Source organism: Megalops cyprinoides, chromosome 24 (genome assembly GCF_013368585.1).
Source record: "Megalops cyprinoides isolate fMegCyp1 chromosome 24, fMegCyp1.pri, whole genome shotgun sequence".
Taxonomy (NCBI): Eukaryota; Metazoa; Chordata; class Actinopteri; order Elopiformes; family Megalopidae; genus Megalops; species Megalops cyprinoides.
This window is the reverse complement of record NC_050606.1, coordinates 5,107,003-5,133,358: the sequence shown is the minus strand read 5'-3', so window position 1 is coordinate 5,133,358 and position 26,356 is coordinate 5,107,003. Positions and strand designations below refer to the sequence as shown.

The window sequence follows — 26,356 nt, the reverse complement described above, 5'->3', positions numbered from 1 at the left end:
TGACTTTAAACCCCATTCCAAGTGTGTGAGAGGGAAATCATTCATGACAGCAGTTCTGCCAGAAATATTAGCACAGTACAAGAATAACCAGTGAGATATAGTTCCTTGCTCGGTTACAGGCACGTAAACCTGTAATGCAATATCAGTTGGCCTATTAATAATGCCAAGTAAATTTAAATTACAGTACTAGTCAAGTCGTAATACTTGAAATCTTGAATGGCCAGAGTGGTTGAGCATGTGTTGGTCCAGAATGTGGTGAAATCGGCAGCCATTATTCAGTACCTGACAATAAATGCAGTAGAACTGGAGGTTATTCTCCAGGTTTGGGAGGCATGGTCACCCTTTTGGGCTGAACACCTGGACGTTGAGGAGGTTGGCACCAGACCTGCAGTTGCTGCTCGTGTTGTTGTAGATCGGGTGCACTGACTCCGCTCATTGATCTGGAGAGTGAGGGCAGGGCCCTGCCCGTTGGGGGTTGCCCAGGCGCGCTGCCAGTCTTCCTGGCACAGCCGTCGCCCCTGCTGCAGCCGCTTTGATTTACACTGCGGAGGCTGAACCTGGAGGGGGTGTGAGCCTGCCGCTGCCTCGGAGCCAGTGACCTTTCCTGCAGGGCCTCCCTGAGGGCCGGCCTGTTGCTGCGGGTGTGGCCGGTGCGATGGGCTGGTTGCTTCTCCGTGCCGGAGGGCGAAGAGACTTGGGGTTCCCTGTTAGACCCTTAGAGCAGGAGTGCAGGCAGGGAGCGTGGCAAGGCCAGCCAGTGGTGCCTTAAAAGGCCGGCTCGGATTCAGCTGTCCGGAGCTGGAGACGAGCCGCAAGCACTGACACCGAGGCTTTCCCGTTGTGGCCGGCCCGTGTCACATTCGCTGCCAGGAATGCGTGCCTGTTAAGTGCCATTCAGACGCTCTGCAGCCAGTGCATCTCGCCCTGCAGACTGACCATCGCCGTGGCGACCGTGACTGGGACCCGGTCAAGGACCAAAGTGCTTGGTTGGCTGTTTACGCTTGAAATTAAACAGGATTTGCAACTGCTGAGTCCTGCCCATTTCCAGATCTTCTTAAGGTCAAGATCCCCTCCTTTGAGAAAGTTATGTGTGCATTTACAGTTTACCGACTAATACCCATAGCTTTCCGGAAGGCGTTCTTACAGCTGGTTTACGCAACAAATTGCCATTTGTTTTTCGCCACTTCGGTGCTAGCACACATGACCTTACCTGTCTTACAATATCCATGTCACCGAGTTACATTAATTAGATACTTTTGTGATATTTCCATTCTTAGTTGCTATTTTGTATTTTCCATGCAAGTTAATATCCACTTACTTGAATGTTCCAAGGCCTTGCACTGCATCTAGTTCCTTATCTGGTATTGCTCTTCCTGTTCTCCAGAATGAATTATTTCTTCTATCTGCAGCTCTGAAGTGGTATTTTCGGGAGGAAATTGTTCACATCCTAATCTAAACATTATGAATAACCTGTTTATTTTTAGACAAAGCCATATGTCTCAGATGTACAGACAGGAACAGGTGTAAGACTTAAGTCAGCAGCACCCGTACTCTTTTTATTCAGTGCAAAACTGCTCATCTAAGAAGTATTTGTAAAATCATGTTTGATGAATTGTGTCATTGTGATGGTACTCATTTGCATGCCATGACATTCCTATCAAAATGACAAATCCCGAGGTTGACCATGAGTCATTAAAAAGAAAAACTGCGTAATGGTATCAAAATATTTACATGCAGAGCAGAATAACTGGTCATGTAATCGCTGACTGTTTTGGAGCTTCCACAGCACATAAAAATAGGTTGTTTGGCTCATAGTGTCTGTGGGAATGAATATTTAGATCAAAGGTCATAAGCTTAACAGCCATGCCATTCTTTTTCTGCTTTGTATGCAAACACAACAAGGCCTCATATTAGAGACAGGCATTTGATTGTTTGGGGATTATCACTTTACAAACGAGAGCTACAGGACAGAAAAGGGATCTTTCCAATGGTGTTCTGTATTTTAGAGAGAGAAAATGTGCGGGGCGGATTATATTTCATGCCCTGTAATAATAGGGCAGATTTAGGGAGAAAGTCGGAATTACCCTGGATCAGAGTAATTAATACGGATCTAGTCAAGTTCCAGCAATATTTACATGAATTGGATTTTATTGGATTGTGTCAAATCTTAGTAGTGATTTTCCACACATGGCATAGAACGGGTGAAAGCCTAATCCATAATCCAGTTGCTTTCAGGGAGTGTTATCAGCCAGCAAAACTCTCAAAACCTCAAGATTTCTCTCATAAAACACTAGAACAGGTTGATTTTTTTTTTGTGCCATCTTATGGTATGTTCCTTATTGTTGTTTTCATTTTTCATGCATAGCCTACTTGGTGACAAAAGGACTTCTCCCTGAGGAGCCAAGAATTGGACGGCTCATGACTTCAGACCAGGATACAAAAGTTGTAGCTGAACCACAGGTGCAGCAGGTACAAGAAGCTAAAGACAGCTCCTCTCTGGTAGGTGAACTCTCCTTACCGCCCCTAATAATCGCTCTGCCAAAAGACGACATTCTTTCACTTTCGCTATTGTGCACTGTGCAGCCTATCAGTCACGCTTTCAACACAGTAATGTAAACTTGATTGATGGTAAAATGTGAAGGCCTGTTCCCAGCCTCTTTAGAGCAACTCCATGGAGCCATAGGGTGTCTGCTTGTTTGTTTGGTTTGATGCTGTGTTCCCCAGGTGACCAGAGAGGCAGGTGTTTTGTAAGATACGAGGTGAAGGCTACAGGTTATATAGAAACAATGTGGTTGTGTTTAGGGGTGGATATGAGTATTTTTCACAAGTGCGCCATTGTCAAAAATGCTGCTTTGGAAAGGTGCTCTTCTCCAGTGTAGAACGTAGCTGTGTCCTCAGCTCACATTGGACTCGGAGCCCAAAGTGGTAGAAGAGACTGGCTTTTTTTTTTTTTTTCTGCTGAGGTTGGGAGGTTGGGGTGGCATCTTCCCAGTGCAGACCACAACAGGCAGTGCTACTAAAGTTTTCATTCATGAAGACGCTGTTGAAGTAGGCCTTTATTCCTATCCATCAATTTAATTGCAAAGAAAAGAGTGCTGCTTTTAAATATTCACTCATTCATTGGCCTAAAACTGGATTATTTCAAGTTATGTTGTTGAAAAAATAAATATATATCTATGTCTCTGTCATCTATATATGATGTCTATATTTAGATATAGACATGCATATCGATATGTGCATGTATATGCATAAATATGTGCGTGTATATGCATAAATTACTTTTTGTTTGTGTTGGAATTCCCATCTTGTGCCTGACGTGTTCAGTAAAAAGTATGTAACATGTCTGAAGTAAGTACATCACACACGTATCTGATTTCATGATTAAGGAATGTGTTATCTTCAATATATCACTCCTCTAAAATGTGACAAGTGACCCAGTTCTCTGTAACCTGATTTTTGTATTAGACTCTTTGGTAGTAACAAATTCAAAAAGCTTGAATTACAGAGGAAAAGGTGAAAATGTTCCCTGGGTTCAGCTGTTTCATTTGGTTGCCTTTCTCTCTGCTCTCCCTATTCTAAAGAACCCCAGTGAAGGCAAACATTAAAGGCACCAGTCTGCTTTTTAAAAATGTTTTTGGCACTTCTGTATCTTGTTTGGTTATGTGTTGAAGGCAAATTTTCATGTTTCTCCAAAATGAAGTGTCGCTGTAAGTTTAACAGGAGCACATTTCTTGCTAATTGCTCATTAATACAAAATAAGAATTCAGTCTACCACACATGCAATTAAAAGATACGATGTCACCGTTCGTGCTTTAATAAAAACCTGCATAATTGTTTCACTGAGCTGGCCAAGTACATATTCTGGGCCCGTGTTTATCTTTTGTCCACTGATGATTTCATTTCAGCGTAGGATATTGTTTGCGCCACTGAGTGCAGTCTGTACATGACGGTGAAGCAGACAGCCACACCCTCTTCGGACGCGTGTTCTGAAAGGACATCATGTCCTGATGTTGCTCAAGTCAAGTTAATGAACAGTGTCTGGGCTAATGGATTCCCTTGTGTTAAAATGGAGATATTAGTGTGGAGAAGGATCAACTGTAGACTCAGGTTTGTTCTAATATAAAGGCCTACTAAGGAGGAAGCCTGTATGAATGATGTGTATCTATATATAATGATGGTTTGGCTTTGTTCTGCTTCTGTTAAACCTCTGTTGTTCTAGTGAGAAGTGCTTTGATCCTGTTGTCATACTCTTTCAGAGGAAACTATAAATTCTGGAGTGCCCAGACATAATTCGTTACGGGCATCCCACGCACGAGTGTTAAATTTAGTCGTAAACAAAGCATATTTGTGGCTTAGTCGGTGTGGGGTTTGGCCAAATCCTGCAGAATACTGTCTAGTTGAACAAACTTGTTGTTGGGAACGGAACGGAAATCCTCTCTGGAAAGTCGACACTAAAGAGGCCAAAGTTTCATCTGAGACGAGAAGGGGGGGTAAGTTCTTCTTCCTCTCCAAATGTTAGTGGAAGTCCCTGTTTTCCTCACTGATCATATTCCCCTGCCTGAAGACATTTCAAGTTTACACCAGCATGAGTTTGAGATGTAGCTAGTAGAAGTTCTGTGTGTCTGTTTTTGTATTCAAATAACACAACGGAAACAGTTTATACCAGTCTGTGTCATTGCAAGTGAACAGAGGGCTGCCTTTAAAGGGTGTTTAATGTGGCTTCTACAGCCTAGCACATATGCAGATGAGCAACACAGGAGTACTTCTTGAAGAAGATATTCCCCCTGTAACCTCATATTTATGGCAAGGTTTTATATTAACGCTAGTGAGATCTGGACCCAGTTAACCCCATCTCTCCATCAAGTTGTACTTTCGCTTGCACAGTTGCATTTTACACCGTGCGAGGAATGTACAGGAAAAACCGTCTCAAAATATGCTGTGAGTTTTCTTTGACGACAAAACAATAATGGGCGGCACCTACGAGCACAGATTCCTCAGAGGTGCCACGGAAAGCCGTGCAGTAATCTTCAGGCGTGGCAGGCGGTAGGCGTCGGCCAGCAGATCTCTCCAGCCTGAGCGGTGCTGGCCAGCAGTGTGCACTGACAGATGGCAAACCCTGGGAGTCCGTCACAGCCCAGGTGTCACAGAGAGGTCCATGCTGACTCACGCCCTGATTTAATGGAAAAAAACGGTCAGGTATTTGCAGGAAGATCAGGCGGCGCAGCGCGGCCCGCTCCCAATCCTCTTAAACAGCGACCGTGCCATGCATGCGTACCAGCTGGTTTACAGAGACATGTGAGGAATGCCGTCGAGCGTGCAGGCAAGGGCTTTCCACTGCAACGCTGGGGTAAAAGGTGCTGTAAGCGCAGTGTGTGACACCTGTGAGGGGGAAGCTGGGGTTCTTTCAGGGCTGCTGCCCACCTATTCACTACCATAGCATAGCAAGGCTAACCTACTCACTGCCTTAGCATAACACCAGTGTTAATCTGCTGTCTGCCTTAGCATAGCTGTGCTAACCTACCCACTGCCATAGCATAGCAGTGCTAACCTACCTACTGCCTTAGCATACCTGTGCTAACCTACCTACTGCCATAGCGTAGCAGTGCTAACCTCTCTCTGCTCTCTGACTTCTGTCTTAGTGTAGCTCCGGTACAAGCTCACCCTCTGCCATAGTGTAGCTCCGGAGCAGATTTGTTGACTATTGAAGTTCTTTGTGTCTAAAATTGGATCGGTGGGATTATTCGCACGGTCTCATTGCTACAGAAAAGTGAGAGGCAGGCAGGGGTTTGTCTGTAGCCAGAAACAAGGGGCAGAAACACTCTGAAAGCCTTCTTCTACACACACTTTTATGCAATTGGACATTAGCTGAATTGGCTACCTGTTGACTTCCACCCCAGGCTTCCAAGAAAATTCCTGAGTTCATTTGAATGCCGCCCCGTGCAGCGCGGTGCCAGCCGGAATCATTTGACTGAAGTTCTCTGGCCATCATCCGGAGGCGATCGGCCTTGAAATCTGAGCCGGCCGGATCGTTCAGGTGACGTCTGCGAGGGGCGTGAGTCACCCTCCGCAGAAGCGCCCGTCAGAGCCGGGGAGAGCGGTAACGACGTGGCTCCGCCGGCTTATTAGGGCAGGCAGACGGGTTTCCAAACAGGTAATGAATCACTGCCTCCAAATAGAAACGGTGAAGCGGTGTGGGGGAACGGGAAAAAAAAAAAAAAAAAAACAGAAGGTGGTTTTACCTCTTGGCTATGACGGAGCGCTTGGATTGGAAAGGTGAAATAGGCCTTAAACAATCTGAAGCATCTGTCAGTGATGTCAGGGTGTTTCTATAGCGGCAAGGTCAGATGTGCGTGGCGGGGCATTGCATTTTAGCGTGACTGAATTATTGGATGCTTAATTCCCTGGTTACAGTGGGCGTGACTTAACATGCAGCATTTGACTCTGTAGGTAGATGCTCTGCTGTAGGTACACGCTGCTCTGTTTGCACTTCACATTTCAAAACATTATGCCATTTGGCTGGTGGTCTTATCCCGGGCAGGTTCCATAGAAAGAGTGCATGTAATAAAACTGAATGAAAGATGGGGCATACAGGACATACTGACCACATCCGTGCATGCATCAGCTCCTTACACTGTGCTGCGATAGCCAGTGTATATATGTATAACATATATAATATATAAAATAATATAATATGCGCCAATAGATACACAAGTAAGTGCCATAGAGCATTCCCTTCTGTAAAACTGCACCAATAAGGGAAGGTGAGTTATGTGCTTGGGTAGGGGAACCAAGGTGGGGTTTCAGTCTACTACAGGTTTCTGTGTGTCCCTGTATCTGCCTGTGTCTCTCTCTGTCTCTCTGTGTGTCTTCAGTATATAAAAAATGTAATTGTGATGTAGCAGAATGACTTATTAATGAAATCACATTCGCAATCACAGAGTGGAAGCTTCCAGAGAGATTGAAGTTGATTATATTGATTGTAATGCAGGTAATGTGTTGAAAAGACAGTAGGAACCTAAACAGAAACTTGTTTCATCTTCTCGTGTGTGAAGCTGTCGTGCAGTTTGCTGTGAGTGAGGAAATCAGCTGTCCACCTCATGGTTTTGTACCCTAGACCCTGGCCAGCATGAGCTGTGTAACTCCAAGCCACTTAAATCACTTCTGCAAAAGCAAGAGGGTTGATCAGCCCCTGTGGATGTGCGTTTGGAGAACTTGCAGCACTCCACTTCTGTGAAGCAAACGTTTTTGGTTGCTTTTGCGGTTAAACATTGAGATTAGACGAAAAGACCTGCTGTTCATCTTTGAAATTAAATAGTCTTTTACTCAACGTAACTGTATGATTACTGTATTAGTGTGTTTCATTCAATACATTTACCTTCAACATTCAACATATTTAAATACATTTGAATTCCATTAGCTTTAAATGAGGCATGTAATTATATTCAATAGCAGTGGTAGGTTTTTTGGATTGGTGAAATGAACCAGGGCAGAGTAAATGTAGAGTGTGTGCTAAAATCCCTATGGCAGCTGTTTGAACTCTAAATGTTGCCTGTAGGCCTAACTCCCGCAAATGCGGATGAAAGGATGGGCGGTGTATTTTCACAGAACCTGTTTTCATGACATAACGTGGTCTCAGTGGATTTATAAAGTGAAGTCATGAAACTGCAGTTGGTAGAATCGAGTTACCGGCTCGAGAACACGTCCCTGGTTCGCCCCAGCCATGGTAATCGCATAGCAGAGAGAAAATGGTGGATTTTGTAACCTATTCCTCCATGATTATGATGTCACCTGAGTTTCTGCTGAAAGTAAGTGCCTTCTCTGGGCATAAAAATTCAGAGAAATTCAGTGAAATTCGGAGCCTATATTGACAGATGTATTGCGTCAAGTAGAGGTGGGTAAGTCTGTTTAAAACACATTCGTGGTAAGAAACCTGTTCACTGCCGATCTCAAAAACAGTCTAACTGTTTTTGGACTGGAGGAGGGCAAATTGCGTAAGGTCTTGAAAACTGTAGCCTTCAGTAAAACGGGAGTGACAGCATGTCCTTGGCATTTGCTTCAGAGACTTGTGTCACTGGCTTCCTGGTAATGACCTGGGCCTCGTTGCTGATTGGCTGGGAGAGCAGAGTCAGCCGGCCTAATGTTCATTTGTATCCTCTCTCTGTTGCTGGGTCCCATGGTTTGACTCCCCTTTTCAATAACATGTGGTGGTGTCCTGAACTCATGGTTTTGTGCTATGTCAGCTTTGCATTGCAAATGTTCGTGACTGCAGTCGGGGCAGTTTCTTGCTATTTCCATACATTGCTTTATCTGCAGGGGTCTTCCCAGGCTTGACCACGTTCGCTCCCTGGGGCTATCGCAATACATTTCAAACCAACAGGCAACACATTTCAGACCACTAGACAGCCTGTTAAAACTGTCAGTGGTTCAGTAGGACTTCCTGTTGTAGCGTACTATACCATGGCTTGGACAGATAACAGATTTTGATTGGTTTGAATTGAGTGTTATAACGTCCAATAATGGCTCAACTGAAAGATGTTAAAGCAGTGTCCCATGATGCACTGGGTTAAGAGGGCATGTTTACAGGGATAGTTATAGAAAAATCAATATTTTATGTATCATTTTTGTATGTATTAACATATTTCAGGTAATAAACGAGTGTTTTTAATCCTCCGGGCTTCCAAATGCTCATGCCTCTGATTTTAGCACCTTAAAGACAGACAGACAGATGGGATTGTATAGCATTACAGTGCATTGTGGTAGAGATGCAGAATCGCTTCACGGGCGTGTAAAATTGGAATGGTCAGATCTCTGCAGGGCAGAGAGCGTAGTTCTGACACCCTGTCTCCTTAAGTTACCAAGCTCAGCTTCCCGGGTTTGGTTTAATAGCTGTCATGTGACAGCTGTCATGTGATGGCAGATGACTCACAGGGCCCAGGTGGTTAAATCAGACAGGATTTGGTTTACTCGTTCTGTCCATAGCTAATTACCAGTGCTATGATAAAAAAGGACTAACATAAAATTTGAATTGGATGTTATTTTTTACAGCTTTTGAAGTGTTATTAGCCCAAAGGCAAGAAGAACCCAATATTCAGGTCCACTTACTGCAGTAAAAAAAAAAAAAAAAAAATATGACAGTTGAATTTGACCATCCTGCTGAAACAAATTCAGGTGAGCATTTTCATCAGCACTTTGCTGTTGCAGGGGGTTGGTGGTGCTTCAGCATGTTAAAACATAATGTTTAATTATGGCAACCATGTTGTCCTTTCAGGCAACCAAAAACTGATGACTGCTTGCCCAGCCAGGCAACCACATTTCAAAATTTTGCAAAACAAAAGACTTGGAAAAGCGTGTTCTACATTCGCACAGCTATGTGGCACCAGAAAATTGAACCAGTACAGTGTAAGAACCAAGATCCGGCTGTACAAACCTTTAGTAAAGCCAGTTCTCCTGTATGGTTCTGAGTGCTGGCGAGCGGCCAAGTGTGATATGAGTAAGATCAAGGCTTTTCGCAGTAGCAGGCCTTGGGAAGATCTGCAGGACCTATTGGCCTAACAGAATCTCTAACAAAGAGCTCTATGGAAAGACAGAATGCCTTAGTGTGATTTACGAGATCAAACGCCACCGCCTACGCTGGCTTGGTCATGTTCTGAGGTTGCAACCCGACCACATACCCAAAGTTGCTTTAAAATGGACCCACCCCCCCAGTAAAAGAAGAGGACCATTGAGCAGGAAGTGAAAGAAATGAATCTGTTGTGTGGAGAGGCACAAGATCTGCAAAAAACAAGCAGAGTTGGGAGAGAATTGTGGATGCTTTGTGCTACACAAGCAGCAAAGTGAATGAATGAATGAATGATTGGTGAACCCTGCATGGTAGGCTAGGGGGTTGCTATTTGACTAAATGGAGGGGAGTAGGAAAAAACTTGGTTCAATCATTCAATGTTTCTCTTCCTATCAGCATTATTTCTCAGGGGGTGATGTCATTTCATGCTAATTTTGAACGGTGACCTCCATTTCATGGAACGCATCACCATGAGCTGAATGTATCATCTCATGCCTGCTATTGAGAGTTTTTGTCGCTTTCCCATATTTGAATGCAGATCAGCCGTGAGCTGGCAGAATAGCTTTATTCTTATAGAGTCCCAATGCAAACCGCTGCAGCTGTGGCTTTCCTCTCCCCTTTGGAGTGGTTTGTTTTTCATCGTGTGTAATGAAGTGCGTTGTACCACACTCAGGTGCTAGCAGCCCCGTTTTGGAAAGTTGTCTTGTATTGTACCCATCTAAAACACCCCAGGGTCTTTTTTTTTCCCCGCATGTCAGTGTTTTAAGTAAAGAGGAAATCATACAGTACTTAACTCTCGGTTTATAATGTACTGGATCATGTGCAGTCCTCCTGCCTAGGCTTGTCACTGGCTGAGCATGCTTGTGGAAGGTTTATCAGGTTACACTCTCCTGTGCCTCTATAGAGAGTGGTGACTAGGTCATTATACAAGAAACTGTGCGAGGAGAACGTCAAATGTGAATTTTGCATTTCCTGTTTTGCTTTTTGCATTTCAAACAAGGCGGTGTGCATCGTCCCCAACAGACCCTGTCCCGTGGCGAAGCTGCAGAGAAAAGCCTGGGATTGGTGCTGGGGCCGTTTGGTTTTCAGATGTTTCCCCTGTAGGACGAGAAGCCGGAGAGCTGAAATCTCTTGTTTGTTTGTCTTGCTGCAGGAATCTTCCAAGGTTTCTGATCTGAACCCCAATGCTAAAGTATGGGCCAGTCACATGCTGAGCCTGGAAGCCACAGGGACCGCTGACACGGACACCACCCAGACATGGAAGCCGGCCAATCGCAGCTCAGCTGACCCTGGCCCAGAAGGTAAAAACCCACCCTGACGGGCTTCGCTGAAAATGATTGACATTTCTGCCAACATTAGCATTTACTAACATGTTCTGCTAATTGCTTTTTGAAACAAACTCAATTCAAAACTTAAACGTGAATTCCCCTTTTTTTTTTCCTTATCGCAGTGGAGTAATTCCCATTTCCAGTAATTGCGGTAGCTTGGATTTGATGCTGGCACAAAAATGTGTTTTTCCTCTCTCATCCTCTATATTCCCGTGTTCAGGAGCCAGGGGTCATGACCTCCCTGGCCCATGGCAGGTCTTGTACGTTTTGCTGTGTTTTCAGCTGTTTTATATCGTCAGGGTATGAAGCCAATGAAGACAAAGACGAGCAGCTGGACGAGCCTCTGCTACCCGCCTCAGAGGAGCCTCCTCCGGTAGAGCGGGCAGAGCCAGCGGGAATGGCCGCCGTCACACCGGAGTCTCCGGACTCCGTCTTCACCGAGTTTGAGTCCGGACTGGACTCAAACCAGACAGGTGAGCGGGCTGTTTATCCAGCGCGGTTCATAGGAGGTGGAAAACGCTACTTGACTGGAGGTCTGAAGCAGGTTATTATTGGTGTTACTGAGCGTTGATCACATGGAATTACTGTAACTGAGTAATCCTCCCTCGTGCTTCAGTTACCATTTCCCCTTTCAGCAGGCATATGAATATCGTACTCCTACGTAAACACTGATGCAGTTTAATTAAAATTCTGTATTAGCTTCCCGTACTTTTGCAAGAACTCGTACTTTTCCTGGCTTTGTTTGCTGCTGTTGACTTCCTGTGTGACATACTCGCTGCCTGTCTGTGTGACGTACGCGCTGGCTCCCTGTGTGACGTACGCGCTGGCTCCCTGTGTGACGTACGCTCTGACATTCTGTGTGACACTGACTTCCTGTGTGACGTACGCGCTGGCTTCCTGTGTGACGTACGCGCTGGCTTCCTGTGTGACGTACGCGCTGGCTTCCTGTGTGACGTACGCGCTGGTTTCCTGTGTGACGCTTCCTGTGTGACGTACGCGCTGGCTTCCTGTGTGACGTACGCGCTGGTTTCCTGTGTGACGCTTCCTGTGTGACGTACGCGCTGGCTTCCTGTGTGACGTACGCCCTGGCTTCCTGTGTGACTCTGACTTCCTGTGCGACGTACGCCCTGACTTCCTGTGCGACGTACGCCCTGACTTCCTGTGCGACGTATGCCCTGACTTCCTGTGCGACGTATGCCCTGACTTCCTGTGTGACGTACGCGCTGACTTCCTGCTGACTTCCTATGATGTACCCGCTGACTTCCTGCTGACTTCCTGTGTGACGTACGCGCTGACTTCCTGCTGACTTCCTGTGTGACGTACGCGCTGACTTCCTGTGTGACGTACCCGCTGACTTCCTGCTGACTTCCTGTGATGTACCCGCTGACTTCCTGTGTGACGTACCCGCTGACTTCCTGCTGACTTCCTGTGATGTACCCGCTGACTTCCTGTGTGATGTATGCGCTGACTTCCTGCTGACTTCCTGCTGACTTCCTGTATGACGTACGCGCTGACTTCCTGCTGACTTCCTGTGTGACGTACCCGCTGACTTCCTGTGTGACGTACGCGCTGACTTCCTGTGTGACGTACGCGCTGTGCGCTCTGGCTTCCTGGGTGACGTACGCCCTGGCTTCCTGTGTGACGTACGCGCTGACTTCCTGTGTGACGTACGCCCTGACTTCCCGCTGACTTCCTGTGTGACGTACGCCCTGGCTTCCTGTGTGACGTACCCGCTGACTTCCTGTGTGACGTACGCGCTGTACGCTCTGACTTCCTGTGTGACGTACGCCCTGGCTTCCTGTGTGACGTACGCCCTGACTTCCTGTGTGACATACGCCCTGACTTCCCGCTGGCTTCCTGTGTGACGTATGCCCTGACTTCCCGCTGGCTTCCTGTGTGACGTATGCCCTGACTTCCTGTGTGACGTACGCGCTGGCATTGTAGCATAGGTAGAGTGTTCAGGCTGCACTCGAGATGAGTACTGAAGCGTATGAAGGCAAACCCCAGTTCTTCCCTCTGTGTCAGGAGGGAGCGATCCACAGCAGGAGGATCAGCTCGGAGACCTGAGGGAGCACCTGAAGAAGACCCTGGAGTTCTGCTTGTCCCGGCAAGTTACTGCACCCCCACCCCAAGCCCTACCCCTCCCCAACCACTAATGTCATGTGTGCGCTAGCCTGGATTCAGCTGTACGTCAGTGTAGTCAAGGTGTTTGTGGTTTACATGTCCACCTGGTAAATGTCAACTCAGCCAGCCCAGTCTCTCATAGCTTAGCTGTCCAACACTGGACAGAAACTCACTGGATGAGAATGTCATAAGATTGTTTTATGCAGGCCAGAAAGTGGAGTGCGTACTGTGTAAGGTATGAATGTAGGGGTGGGTGCTCAGTAGTGTTTGCAGTGACAACTGTGATTGGCCTCATCTGAACAGCTGCACAGATGCTGTCTGAGTGCGTGATGTGTGCATGATCTGGGTGCATCATTAAGTTAGCTTAGCACACTGGATCAGCTAATCCACAAAGCACTATAAATGCATTTTTATTATTGTTATTATTATTATTTTATTGGGTTTATTTGACAGAGACAGTGTATTAACCAACATTTCTGTAGATGTCATAGAATTAGCCAGTGTTCATCGGCAGTCCCTGGGTAGGTAGTTAAAAGGCATTGAAAACGCATTACAAGAGGAAAAAAAAATGACAGGCATGAAACATGAAATGACATGGGACACGGACAGCCAGAACATATTAAATGTCACAAATCATAAGCAACAAAAGCAGATGGGAAACCATAGGAGCAGCGTCCAACAAGGCAGAACATATTAGACAGGACAAAACTAACAGAATTAATACATGAAAAACAGAGGCAGAAACAGACTGAGGAGACTACATACACTTTTTGTGCCACAGAAAGTGGCACAGAAGGCTACAAAAACCACGGTACACTAATATATATATGCATCCAATGAGATGACAGGGCAGAAGCAAATGTCCACGATCATTTAAATGCATTTGATGAAATCTAAATGTTGTCTAAGTATTTGATTGTCGATGAGTCATGACTTTAAGTGACTTAAAGCAGAATTTTAATGCAGACTCCAAAGAAACAACAAGCCCGTGGTCTTTAGCGTGACTCAGATAAGCCAGTATGAGGGGATGCACTTTTGTTTGCTCAGAGTTAAAACCGCTGTTGCTCATCGCGAGGTCGGCCATACGCAGCATTTCTTACACGCTGCTTTTTTTCATTTTAATTTTGAAGTGAAAGTAGGAAGGACCACTGCTCTGAGGGAGGGACATGTATATATTGTTTTTCTCTTCCGTGACTGACTGTGAATTCCCTCAGATTGTCGTGTGAGCGTGTCGGCTTTTCTGCGTGCGGAGTCAGACTCTGGAGAAATGAACAGTGTTTCCACACAACAGTAGCATACTCATTTGCAGCTAGTGTGCCTGTTTGTGGGGGAGGTGTGCTCTAAATGCAAGCTTTATTTAAGCTCTGGAGAATTTCGCCGTGGGAGGTTCTGGGAGGGATCGTCGGGAGTGACTGTGTTTGGTCTCTCTCCCTCTCTCTGTAGTGAGAATCTGGCCAGCGACAGGTACCTGATCTCTCAGATGGACAGCGACCAGTATGTGCCAATTATGACAGTTGCAAATCTTGACCACGTTAAGAAGCTCAGCACTGATATGGATTTGATTGTCGATGTTTTAAGGTGTAAGTACACTACTTTTTTTACATTTGTATGAGTGATTTAATATAGACAGATTGTGCATGATGACTTCTTAAAGGGGTTTGAAGGTTGAACCATTTTTTTTGTTTGATGAAAGAGGAACTTGTTGCTATTCTTTTTGATCCTTTTTTTAATCCGTTGTATGGCTTTGAATTTTTTCAAATTGAACAGAGCAGTCATTGATGCTGTTTGTTGGTTTCCTCAGCTTTGCCTTTGGTCCAAGTGGACGAGAAAGGCGAGAAGGTCCGACCGAACCAGAATCGCTGCATCGTCATCCTCAGAGAAGTCCCCGAGTCCACCCCCGTGGAGGCAAGTGTGCCCCTGAAAACGTGTTCCGGCTGTGTTCCATTACATTCCATTACATTCAGCAGATGCTCTTATCCAGACCGACTTCCAGCACAAAAGAACATAAATGTATCCATTTGAGTTCAATGAGCAACAGCGTCAGACCAGGCTAACAACACTCCCAGCCCATTCAGTGTGAGCATAACACTGTTCAAGCCCTATTCAAGTTAACGTGTGCAACCTGACTAGAGAAGGGAAGGCAAGTATACTACCATACATCAATTACTAGATCACAGAATCCAAAAACACATCGCAATATTACAGATGAAGTAAACAGCAAGTACTACAAGTAGCAGGTGTTGGGGAGGGGGCAGGGACTGAGGTGGAACCGAGACGAGGTCTGAAGAGGCCCGTGATCGCGCTGTCCTGACCCCGGCTGGGTGTTCTGATCACATGCGTGTTTGTCTCTCGGCTGTATTCCCACACTTGCACTTTGACTGAATTACATCCGCGGCCTCTGCGGAGAACAGCTGTGCGGTGCGCTAACCGAGTCCGCCGTTGACGCCTTCCACTGTAAACACTCCTAACGGGCAGCAGTCCCCTTTCACAGCTGACACGCACTGTGTAGCACATGTCCTGTTCTCTGTCCCAATATTGTAGCTGTCTCTGCCGTGTCTTGCCACACTTTTCCAATATGTAGGCCGGGCAGAATGACAGCTTTAAGCTAACTGTGGAAAAGGTTTTTGTATTTCATAAATAATGACACTGTTGCTGCATATTTATATTTGGTAGGTGAAATGTGGTGCAATATGCATTTCATCACTGATATTACAGCGTGTCTGTAGTGACTGAATCAGGAATAAATTGTTTTAAAAATAAGTGTTTGCCATGCAGTTTGAGATTTTAGGTGATACAGACTTATTCCTTGTCCCCAGTGTCTTGACTGTGGAGAAATCGATATGAAAGTGTATGCTTTCTGCTGGGTCAATGACTGGAATTGCTTGAGAGATTCTTTCTCTTTCTTCAGGATTTATATATAGCACTATGAGTTTATGTGATCTGCAGTATCATAAGTCAGGAAAACTGGCATGATCTGCATTTGAATTAGCAAGAGTCTCCAGTGTATTGAAACAAAAAAACGTACTTAATGGTTTGTGCAGTGTTTTTAATGCTTAAAAGTATGCAAATTGTGATTCATTGCTTAGCTAACAGCCTCAGTTAAAATTGATCACTTCAAGAGAAGGGAAAATAACACAATAAAAGCTAGCAGCATCCCTGGTTGTTGTTTTCATTGTGTGGTAAAGTACTGTTTTCTGTGTCTTTTACAGGAAGTGGAAGCTCTTTTTCAGGGAGAGAACTTGCCCAAATTCATCAGTTGTGAGTTTGCCTACAATGACAACTGGTTCATCACCTTTCAGTCAGAAGCTGATGCACAACAGGTAACGTCATGAGTCACCTGCGTTTTTTTTCCCCCTTACTGTTATGTTACCTGCATGCCTGTTTAACCTTGCAGACCAGTGACCCCTGCATTGTGAACTGGTGCCAGAGCTGTTGCTCATATTTCTCTGTATTGCTTCTCTTTGGTTAGTTGTAATTGTTGATGACTTCTGCCAGGCTGCTCTCAGTTTGAGCCTCATTACACAGACTTCATTTAGATCTGAGTATATCTGTGTGAATCTTAAGCTAATGAGCCTCAGATTGTCTTTCTTTGTTGTTCACAATAACTGTGTGGGAGGAACTCGAGAAGAGAGCCAGAGAAGAGCACCTGCTTGTTCGGGCTGTTTGTGTTTTGGTGGTTTATCAGTCCTTGCCAGAGTGGGTATTGGGGCCCCCGCCTTGGGTGGAGGGCGTCTGCGTCCTGTTGTGAGACCTGAGGTCGATGGAGAGGAAGAGGAGAGGAACAGGAAGAAGAGCCAGCCGCCCGCACCTGTGGGAACCAAACCCAGAGCAGCTGAGAGCCTGTGCAGTCTCTAAATGCCTCCTCTGTGCCCTCTCCTTTCAGGCATATCGCTATCTTCGAGAAGAAGTGAAGATCTTTCAAGGGAAGCCTATTAAGGTAAACGCTGGACTAGATGACATTTTGTTTCAATTTTTGGTTGATATTTAATTTTTTTTTTTTTTTCTTTTGGTAGTTTTTTTTTTTTTTTAACTTGCCTTAATTCATTTTAACCAATGTTTGCTTTGTACTTCAGGAAACAAAATACAAAATATATTTCATATATATTCTATGAATAGATTTCATATGTTGTTGTATTTCAATAATTTGAGCAACTGCTGAAAGTCCTATTGTTACATGAGGCACAAAAGGTGTACCAGCGCTAATGATGCATTCTGGTCCGATCAGTCAGACGCTGTAGTCTACAGGTTTCACCTGTATTTTGGGTGTGGTCAGATGCTAATTGTTACTTCCCTTCCGCTCCCCGTTTAGGCAAGAATAAAAGCGAAGGCAATCGCCATCAACACTTTTTTGCCAAAGAACGGCTACAGACCAGTAGATGTGAACCCTTACGCTCAGCAGCGTTACACATCGTTCTACATACCTCCAGTGTACAGCCCCCAGCAGCAGTTTCCCCTGTACAGCCTGATCACCCCTCAGACCTGGTCCACAACGCACAGCTTCATCGACCCCACGCTGGTGAGCGCCGGCCTCCCTGTCCACCCTCCTGCGTCATTACACTGCTTTTTATAGTACATTATCGGTATTTAGTCGCTCTTATCCAGAGCAACTTCTGTAGGTTACAGTTGTTTTACAATGTTATCCATTTATACAGCTGGATATTTTACTGAGGCAAATGTGGGTTAAGTACCTTGCCCAAGGGTACAGCAGCAGTGTCCCAGTGGGGAATCGAACCAGGTTCGGTTACAAGTCCGGCTCCTTAACCACTATGTCCGGCTCCTTAACCACTATGCTACCCTGGTGCATTTCTGGTGCATCTCAATGATGAGCTGTTATTGAGAGATCATGTAGTTTTCATGCCCGTCTGATACTTTATAAATAGTCGGCTTGACAAAGCATGATTTTTTTTTTTGAAGGGTCCTTGAGTGGAACTCTGTTAATGTTGAAAGATTTTTTTCTTTAATCATCATTTGTATGTATTTGTAATACCTTTTGCTTTGAATAGCCCTTGGTGGATTCCCCAACAGGCGTCTCATTTTGTCTTCAACAGGTAACGCCATTTCATAATACCGGATTCATTAACGGATTTACCACATCTCACAGCTTCAAGCCCGCTACGTCTCCTCTGACTGTCAGGCAGTACTCTCCAAGGAATAGGTGTGGATGCATTCTCATTCATATCAATATTTTATATGTCAATGTTAATTCTCTAAGCGGACTACAGAAAATAAAATAACGTGAGGCAGCTGTCCATCATTTTTGTGTCACTCTTTTGTACATGCCTAATTGATCGAGCAGAATTTATTGGGTTATTTTAAGAATGATAATGGTGATGAGTGTATTAATAGTACTGAATATTTGCAGGGTAGAAATATGGGTTGTTTTTTCCATTAGTAAGTAATTTTACAGAATGTAACGCAGTCTGTGTTATGTGTTAATAATAAATGCTTTCAGGATTTAACATGGACCGTGTTTTGCGTCCGTAGTAAATATTCACAAGGTTTAAAGCAGGCCGAGTTTTTTGTATTAAACGTTAAAAAATATTTACTATTAACAGAGTCTGTGCTTTAATAATAATCAGAGGGTATAGCACAGCCTGTGTTTTCCCTTTACATTCAGGCTCTAACACAGGCTGTGTTTTATGTTAATAATAAAAACTCACCGGGTTTTAACGCGGTCTGTGCTTCGCAGGAATCACAGTAAACCTCACCTGCGGCCCGCCATGGCCAGCGGGGACCGCGGCTCGGGTCTCCTGGACAGCCCGGCCATCTTTAACTTCCCCCCCGAGCGCATCCTGAACGGCGTGCGCAGCCCGCAGGCCCGGCCCCCCGGCCAGAACCGCGCCCGTCTGCAAAGCAACATGGGATACCCCCGGAGGGACGTGGGCACGGGCCGGGCGGAGCCCATCACCACAGACTACTCTCTGAGCATGGGCAGGGGGAGGTACAGAGCCAGGAGACCACCCCTCACATAGACCACCCTGTCTGCTTTCAGTACACTGGCCTTTACACAAACTGTAGCTTTATCTCAAGTCTATCTTCCTCTCTGTCTGTCCTATCTGTCCCTATTTTCTATTAAAAAAACACTCTACATGAGTTTAGCACTTTACAGTGTCTTACTGACCTCTTGTAGTACTTTTCAGTAAATACACTTAGCATTGTGATGCACTTATTTGGAAGTCGCCATGGGAAAGAGTCTTTTAAATGAAGTAATGTAATCAATAGGCAGTTCCTTTTGAAATTAACAGGTGTAATACTGTATGCACAGTAGAGGAAAAATCATTACTCTATAATACAAATCTTTTGTCTTGGACACAGCATTTAAAATGATCTCTCGTCTTTCTTTGAAGGAAAAATATTTATGGTTATAGGAAAAAGAGGGACGACAAGTTTACAGTAAGTATATTTGGATTCCATTGATTTTGGCATATGTTTAGTGATGATTAAGGAATTAAAGCTAGTTTCCATTACCATAATTTTACCTTCTGTTTTTAATCATGTTACAGTATTATAAGCCACTCAAAAGAAAAAACTACAAATACTCCTGTTATATCAAAACATGTTATTGATTCAGCATGTGAAGCGACTTGGAATAAAAGCATGATAGCTTCTGTTGTCTGACTGAAGTTGCCTGTTCATGCTTAAAAGAGCTGTAACCAGCTGAACTTATTGGTGCAACCTTTACACAGAAGCACAGTGTGTTATGACAAGGTAGTGTGAATTGGATGCAACCACAGACCCAAACAAATGCTGTGTGTAGTGAACCACACGTGTGAGATACTGAGACATACTCAATTTGAAATTTTAAAAGGACTGGCAGTAATCTTCTGATCTGTTTTTTTTTGTTGTACTAATTTTATTGAAATGCTGTCAGTTATTTAGAATATTATTATTCTCGGCTGAAATTTGATGGATGCGGTGTCACAGTGCTGTGGCACCCTTGCACAGTGGGCTCAATCAGATGAATGAATAAGATGTGTCATAAACTGGCAGAGAAAGTTTTTTATATGGCTTTTTAATCATATGACCGCAGTTCGGCTGTTACTAGCGTGCCGCGGTAAATCAGCGTTCTTTACTAAGACATGCTGAAGTTACTTTTTATGGCTAAGATGTTAACGGCACAGTAAGTTTGCTCTGGGGTGGGGCGTTAAAATGTACTTGTGGAGGCCTACCCTGATAAATGTCAGTGATATATCCTTACCACGCGTGGACGTGGAAACCTGCAGCGGGTTTGAGTCTGAGACGCTGTGCCCCTCTCTCCCGCCCGTTTCGCACAGCGAGCCACCACCCAGTCCCCCCCGCCCCAGAAGCCCCCATCTCCGAGCTTCGAGCTGGGCCTGAGCAGCTTCCCGCCGCTGCCCGGCGCCGCGGGACACCTCCACTCTGACGACGCCTTCGAGAGCCGCCTGCCCTGCGTGGGCGTGGCAGCTGCTAAGGACAAGGTACGGCAGCCCGAGCGCTCCCTCCGCAACGTGCACAACGCCGCTTTCTCCTCCCCCGATCAGGCGCCACCGGCAGCCGCTGAGGCCCATTGTGTCTTCGGGGGTTCCTTCTGCGGCTCTGTGGTGCCGTCACGCAAGGGCTTTCCGCGTGTCTGACTTGGTGGGTGGTGCGTGGATTTTGATGACGGTAAACTCAAACTGTCCCCGACCTGCGCCCATGTTTATATTGTGATGATGAGGTTGAAGGTCAAGGTAGTAGGGGCTCTTGATTCTTTAAGTTTTCTTTGGAAAAAGGGAACAAAACTACAGAGCACTTTCGTGGTGGTTTGTGTTTTCTGTTTCCAAAAGATTTCAGTTTTGCATTAGAACAATTTAACTTGTGTTGATGCTTGAATTTATGCATGCACTTGTTTGTCTGGGGGTGTTGCTGACCAGGCCTGGCAGTGCTGCTCATATAACGTGGATGGATACACTTCTCTTCTCTTGCACTGGAAGTCACTCTGCATAAGAGAATCTGCTAAACAAATGTAGTTTAATGTAACGTAATCTTCAAAGCAAACGGGGACAAGCTATACAGCAGATACTAGCAGAGAAAGCCAAGTTGTGTCCAGATGCCTGTGTGTCACCCGGAGGTTTTGCTATAAGAGCGGCTTGTGAGATCTTTGCTCTCCTTCCAGAATGTAAACGTTGATGCCAGTACCAACACCATGCCGTCAGGAATCCCTAAAGAGCCCTCCCAGACTGTTACTGCCCCACTGCCGGTCAGCTCCGAGACCCCTCCGTCGCCGCCCGCGTCTCCGCAGTGAGTCCCCTTCCGTTCAGATGGGCCCCCCTTCTCTCATACGGCCTCCTCTTGCGTTAATCTGCCACCACTGTGTCCGATTCCAGCAGAATCTGCCACTTCTGTTAGTCTCAACCAGAAGTGTGCCTTAGAAGAGCTGGATAGTAGAATTGCATCATAGGTTCTGCTTTAGGGCTGCCTGCTGTTAATTCTCAAACGGTGATTGTTGAAGGTGAGCTGCTCTCCAGTGTGGACCTGCTTCACCGTGAGCTCATACCGCTGGCTGCCACTGCGAAGCTGTTGTTTGATTGAGCCATGTTAGATGCCATATATGCACACAGAAATCCAATTTATCATGTTTAAAGAGCTGTGTGTCAGTGAGGTGGAGCTCACTGACACGCAGCTGGGGGGGTTGGGGGCAGGGACTGTGCGCAGCAGTGTGGTGTAGTGGTAAGGAACAGGGCTTGTCACTGAGAGGTTGCAGGTTTGACTCCCTACTGGGGCACAGTAAATATCCAGCTGGATAAATGGATAATGTGTAAAATTGTGAGCTCTCTAAGTCTCTGTGGCTTCCAGCATACTGGCAGTAATGTACTGTAATCTATTGGTTCTCCGGCAGAGAGCTGAAGGTCCCAGAGGTACAGCAGAAGGAGGGCCAGGCCCCTGTGGAGCGACTGACCACCATTCTCACTACTGCGAACAAGTCGGTCCAGGTGAACGGAGCTGCCACAGTAAGTCCATCTGCACACCTCTGTGTGTCTGACATCTGAGTGCTGCACATTTTACACACCTGTACGTCTGCCGAAATCATTCACGCTCCCTTCGCTGGGTGGGGGTGGTCTTCATTGGTTTTAGACCTTAAGCCTTAAGGTATCGTCCCCAGCTCAAATGGTGGGTTGGTCAGAGGTAGGTGGGTTTCATGAAGGGTGGATCACATGGCATTTGTTTGGTTTGTCATTGCCTCAACTGATTTTTCTGTTTGGTGTTGGGTAAATATGATACGTTACAATTCAGTCTATAGATGCATAGTTTTTTTGTTGCTTTGATGATACGGTTGAATAAATGCATCTGCCATTTTTCATTGTCAAATGTGTAATTTATGATGAAGAAATTTGTGAAGGTCCGTCACGTTTGCCCTAATGGCGGAAGCGTGCCGATTATCCACGAGACCCTGACCCTCTCTTTCAGGAGCATCGGAAGCCCAGTTATGCAGAAATCTGCCAGAGGATAAAAGACGCTTCTACACTACAGCCGCCAAAAGACCTCAAGCCAACCAACGCCCTTCCTGCCGCGGAGGACAGGAAGTGCCCGGACGCGGCGGAGACCAGGTGCAGAGACTCGTACCCCACCGTCAAGGCTGTCCCCGGCCGTCCCAGAGAAGGCCGAAGACAGCCCGGGAGACGACCGTCCCCGCCTGCCCCCCTGCAGGGGGCAGGAAAGGGCTCCAGCAAAGATCTGTGCACACCCCCGAAATCGCCGCAGTAAAACACTACCAGGAATGAAGGTGTTTGAGAGGCGTCAGGGCTATTCGATATTTATCCCAGAGTCAACAGTCACAACCCAGAAGGCATATTGCTGGGTCCAGGGCTTGCCGGAAAAAAAATGCACTTTTAGTGTGTAGAGCACGTTCTTTACTTTTTTTTTTTTGTTTTTGTTTTTTTCCTTTGCTCTATTTAGCGTTAATCAGACCTCCCGTTTACAGGACAGTGGGGTGATTGACTTGCTCTGTGCGCAAGTAAAAAACTGGCTTCCGGGATGTTTTGCCACTACCCAAGCGTTTAAGGCAGAAAGCAAGCTACTGACATCAGATCTAATCTTTGGTTTGAATAGTGCTGAACAGTTAGACTTCTTTTGTTTTGTGCTATGTTTGGTCCTCTGGTGTAATTTCGTGTGACTGAGGTGATCACTGAACCGGTCATGTTTTGTTTCACGTTTTGTGTCCCAGGTTTGACCCAGTGCAACCGTTTCGGCTGGCTTGATTGAAAAGAAATTGAGAACCTTTTTTTTATTATTATTTGCAGGGGAGCAGGGTGGGGGTTTAATGAGTCATTGACCCAGCACTAGAACACCTTTTGCCAACCAGAAATGTGATTTTCATTTTGACACCAGCATGTGACAGCGGTTTTGTTCCATCAGTCGTATATGGGTATGGTGGCTGGCTGCAAGTTCGTTTCCAAATGCGTGCTGGTTGTTAAGAGAGCGCCTTAGTTTTGACTTGATGTGTTTTTAAAAAAAAAAAAAAAAAAAAATTCAATTTTGTCCTTTGTCCCAGGATAAATTTCCACCAAATATTTTTAAAGCAAAAAGCACACACTGCTCCTCTGACCCCCGTAGATGGAATAAATTGGGGTCAGCAGAGATCTCCATATTGTCCTCAGAGGCCAGAGGTGCTCATCACATGGGTTTGCTGGTGCCTGTAGACTTTTTATTGCTGTAAAATGAGCACTTCAGCAAACTTTGTTCAGCAGGCACATACACCGCAGGCATCAGTAACTCCAGTTTCCTCTGCCACTAAAAATCCAAGGGTTTGGCTCTGTCTGTCATGGGGGCTCTTCGATGTGGTGCTAGAGGTTTTATCCGGAGCTTATTACATCAATCAATCTGGTACTGTATGTAGACAAACTTGATCTATGTTAAACTTTGCACTACTTGTTTTCCAGAGTCATTGTTGAATATAATTTCAGTTATTTCCAAAAGAAGAAAAAAAAAGGGAAATTTCTTTAACTTACAATGGGTTAAATGATGTTTGGTAGAGTACATAACATGCACCTGTTTGTGGTGTCTGTTGCAGCCAGATCCTTCAGCTCTGAATCTAGTGTTAAGTGCAGATTCAGAGGTCCTTAAGGACGTAAATGTCCTTATTACCTAACTTGCATATGACGGAACCTTTCAGTTGAGTAAAACCTAAATAAAGTTACTGAGTAATTCAACATACGTGACCCTGAGAGTGAAGAGAATTTCAAAACGCCGTACCAATGGAAGTCCACGTCTTGCCTCTCAGAGATAAGCCCATGCCAGCCTGACATTCTGATCTCACTGTGGTGAACCCCTTGTTTTCTTGTTTGCTTTATCTTATTGTTATACCGGACTAATGTGCTCTTACAGGTCTAAACTCAAGGCAGTGTAATTACGTTCCATTTGCAGTTGCTGTGTGTCTGCCATTTTTTTTTTTTTTTTTTTTTGGACATGCTCAGTAGAAGCGATTTGCTTTGCTGTTGGACACGCCGTCTGTGGTTGGTTCAGTATTCCAGTATTTTTTTTTTCTCCTCCCTTTTTTTTTTTTCTTTCTTTTTCCCCCCTGGTAAGGATACAAAGATGGTGTCCCAGAATTAACTGTGGAAAATGGAATTCCCTCATTACTGTGAAGAAACAAAAAAAAAAAAAAAAAACTGATGCAAAGCAAGCTGTGGCTACTGGAATACCTGGACAGCAGGGGTCCCTGTAAGTGTTCTGGAAAGTTGTAGTTGTGGCACCTGGCTGTCCGAGTGTGTCTGTCTGTGGCGTGGTGCAGAAGGTCAGTGCCTGGGGTTTCGTACGTGGTTGGTATGGAAGGGGGGACACTTTGGGCTCTTTCAGGTCCTGGCTGTACAGTGTTTCAGAGTGTCTGTCCAGGCATGTGTTCTTGTGGGCTACACAATAGATAGATTTCAACCCCTAGTTCTCTGTGTAAACCATAGCCACTCTTCCCCAGGATGATGCAGTGCCAAGTGCTTTCTTCCAGACCTGCCCCCCCCCCCCCCTCCCGCCCGTGTCTTCCTGCAGTAAGGAGCACCCTCTGCCCCCTCAAAGAGGACACCTTTCGGAACCCGGAGACACTACCTGACCGTCACCTGCCGTGATGGTCGTCTTTCCTTCTTTTTGGTTTTGGTTTGTGTTTTTTTTTCTTTTTTTTCTTTTTTTTTACACGTTTGATGTAAACGAATCATTTTGTTTGTTCGAAAGACATTATTCAAATAAGTTAAATTCTGAAGGACTGAGATGCACTAAGGGTTTGCAGTCTTTAATCGAAGTTTTCTTTTTGTTTTATTAACGATGTTATTCAAAACAATGCACCACGTATGCTCATTAACAAAGGCAGTGCTGTTTATTCCATACAAAATATCATTTAAAACAGGTTTTCTCCTTTTTTTTAAGAACACAAAACATATATGAATATATACATTTATAAGTTCCATCCAGTGTTTGAAAACTTGAATTTTATTTAAACTTGAAAATGACTTTGCCTTAACTTTTATATAAAACAGCTTAGTTTCTTGCTTTTCAAACCCCAGATGGGTTACCAAGAGTGACATGTAGTTGAGCTCAGCTAAACCAGCTGTCACTAGTCTTGCTTGGTCTCAAAAAAGTACAAATCTATCAGCAGATTAATTTTTTTGTAATATACGTGAAAAAACTTATTTGAATTTTTTTTTTTTTTTCCTCCGTTTATATTTTCATTTTGTTGGGAAAGATAAATCCTGTAAATGCAAATAGTTAATACTGTATTAAATATGTGCACTTTGAGGTGGTGTGCTTTGTGTGTACAGATGTACATAATCAGAAAAAGTATAAAAGAGGTACCTAAAAATGATTTAAAAAATTTATTGATCTTGTTGAAATATTAATGTTGTTATTGAGCTGGATGTAGATTAAAACTAAATGTTGTGGTTTGATCTTTTTTTTGTTTTCCCCCCCCTCTCCCCTTCTGGTGTGTGGAGTAGTCTGCCGCCACAGTCTGCAAACGTGGGCAGAGTTTGATTGTACTTTTTTTTTTACATGTCATTCTCATTCCATTCTGTGACTGTCCCCATGCAGGGCCTGCTTTATAACATTGTTTCGGTGATGAGGCAGCTCTCACTCTGCAAGTGCTCAAGTGGGAGCAGTTTTGGGGCTCGAGGCGAACAGGCATACGTAAGATTACTGTACGAATTCTCCGATTAAAGCTAGGTGCTCTGCTCAGTCGACCCATCTGAAAACCGTACAAGATTGTTTCTCTTTCTCCCCACCCCCAAAGCACATCATCTTAAGCACAGTCATTTCAATTGTGAATACACCCAGACGAATTCCAGCGGTTGGTCTTAAGAGTGTAACCCAAACAGAACGATAAACGAGCTGTGCTTTTCTCGTTTATTTGCTTGGATGCTTG

At 45.0% G+C, this 26,356-nt stretch overlaps 1 protein-coding gene across 1 annotated transcript in view; it reads left to right on the top strand.

The window, feature by feature from the left end:
* The window catches only part of LOC118771425 (la-related protein 4B-like), a 28,575-nt gene extending 3,955 nt beyond the window's left edge, over positions 1-24,620 (top strand). The window contains exons 2-17 of the mRNA XM_036519415.1: positions 2,366-2,499; positions 10,713-10,860; positions 11,187-11,360; positions 12,913-12,994; positions 14,455-14,591; positions 14,813-14,916; positions 16,221-16,331; positions 16,895-16,948; positions 17,321-17,527; positions 18,060-18,166; positions 18,701-18,952; positions 19,359-19,404; positions 20,286-20,450; positions 21,128-21,252; positions 21,851-21,962; positions 22,420-24,620. Of these exons, the coding sequence (XP_036375308.1) occupies positions 2,419-2,499; positions 10,713-10,860; positions 11,187-11,360; positions 12,913-12,994; positions 14,455-14,591; positions 14,813-14,916; positions 16,221-16,331; positions 16,895-16,948; positions 17,321-17,527; positions 18,060-18,166; positions 18,701-18,952; positions 19,359-19,404; positions 20,286-20,450; positions 21,128-21,252; positions 21,851-21,962; positions 22,420-22,716 (2,202 nt within the window). The 5' untranslated portion in view covers positions 2,366-2,418 and the 3' untranslated portion in view covers positions 22,717-24,620. The remainder of the gene's footprint in view (positions 1-2,365; positions 2,500-10,712; positions 10,861-11,186; positions 11,361-12,912; positions 12,995-14,454; positions 14,592-14,812; positions 14,917-16,220; positions 16,332-16,894; positions 16,949-17,320; positions 17,528-18,059; positions 18,167-18,700; positions 18,953-19,358; positions 19,405-20,285; positions 20,451-21,127; positions 21,253-21,850; positions 21,963-22,419) is intronic.
* The last annotated feature ends 1,736 nt before the right edge of the window (positions 24,621-26,356 follow it).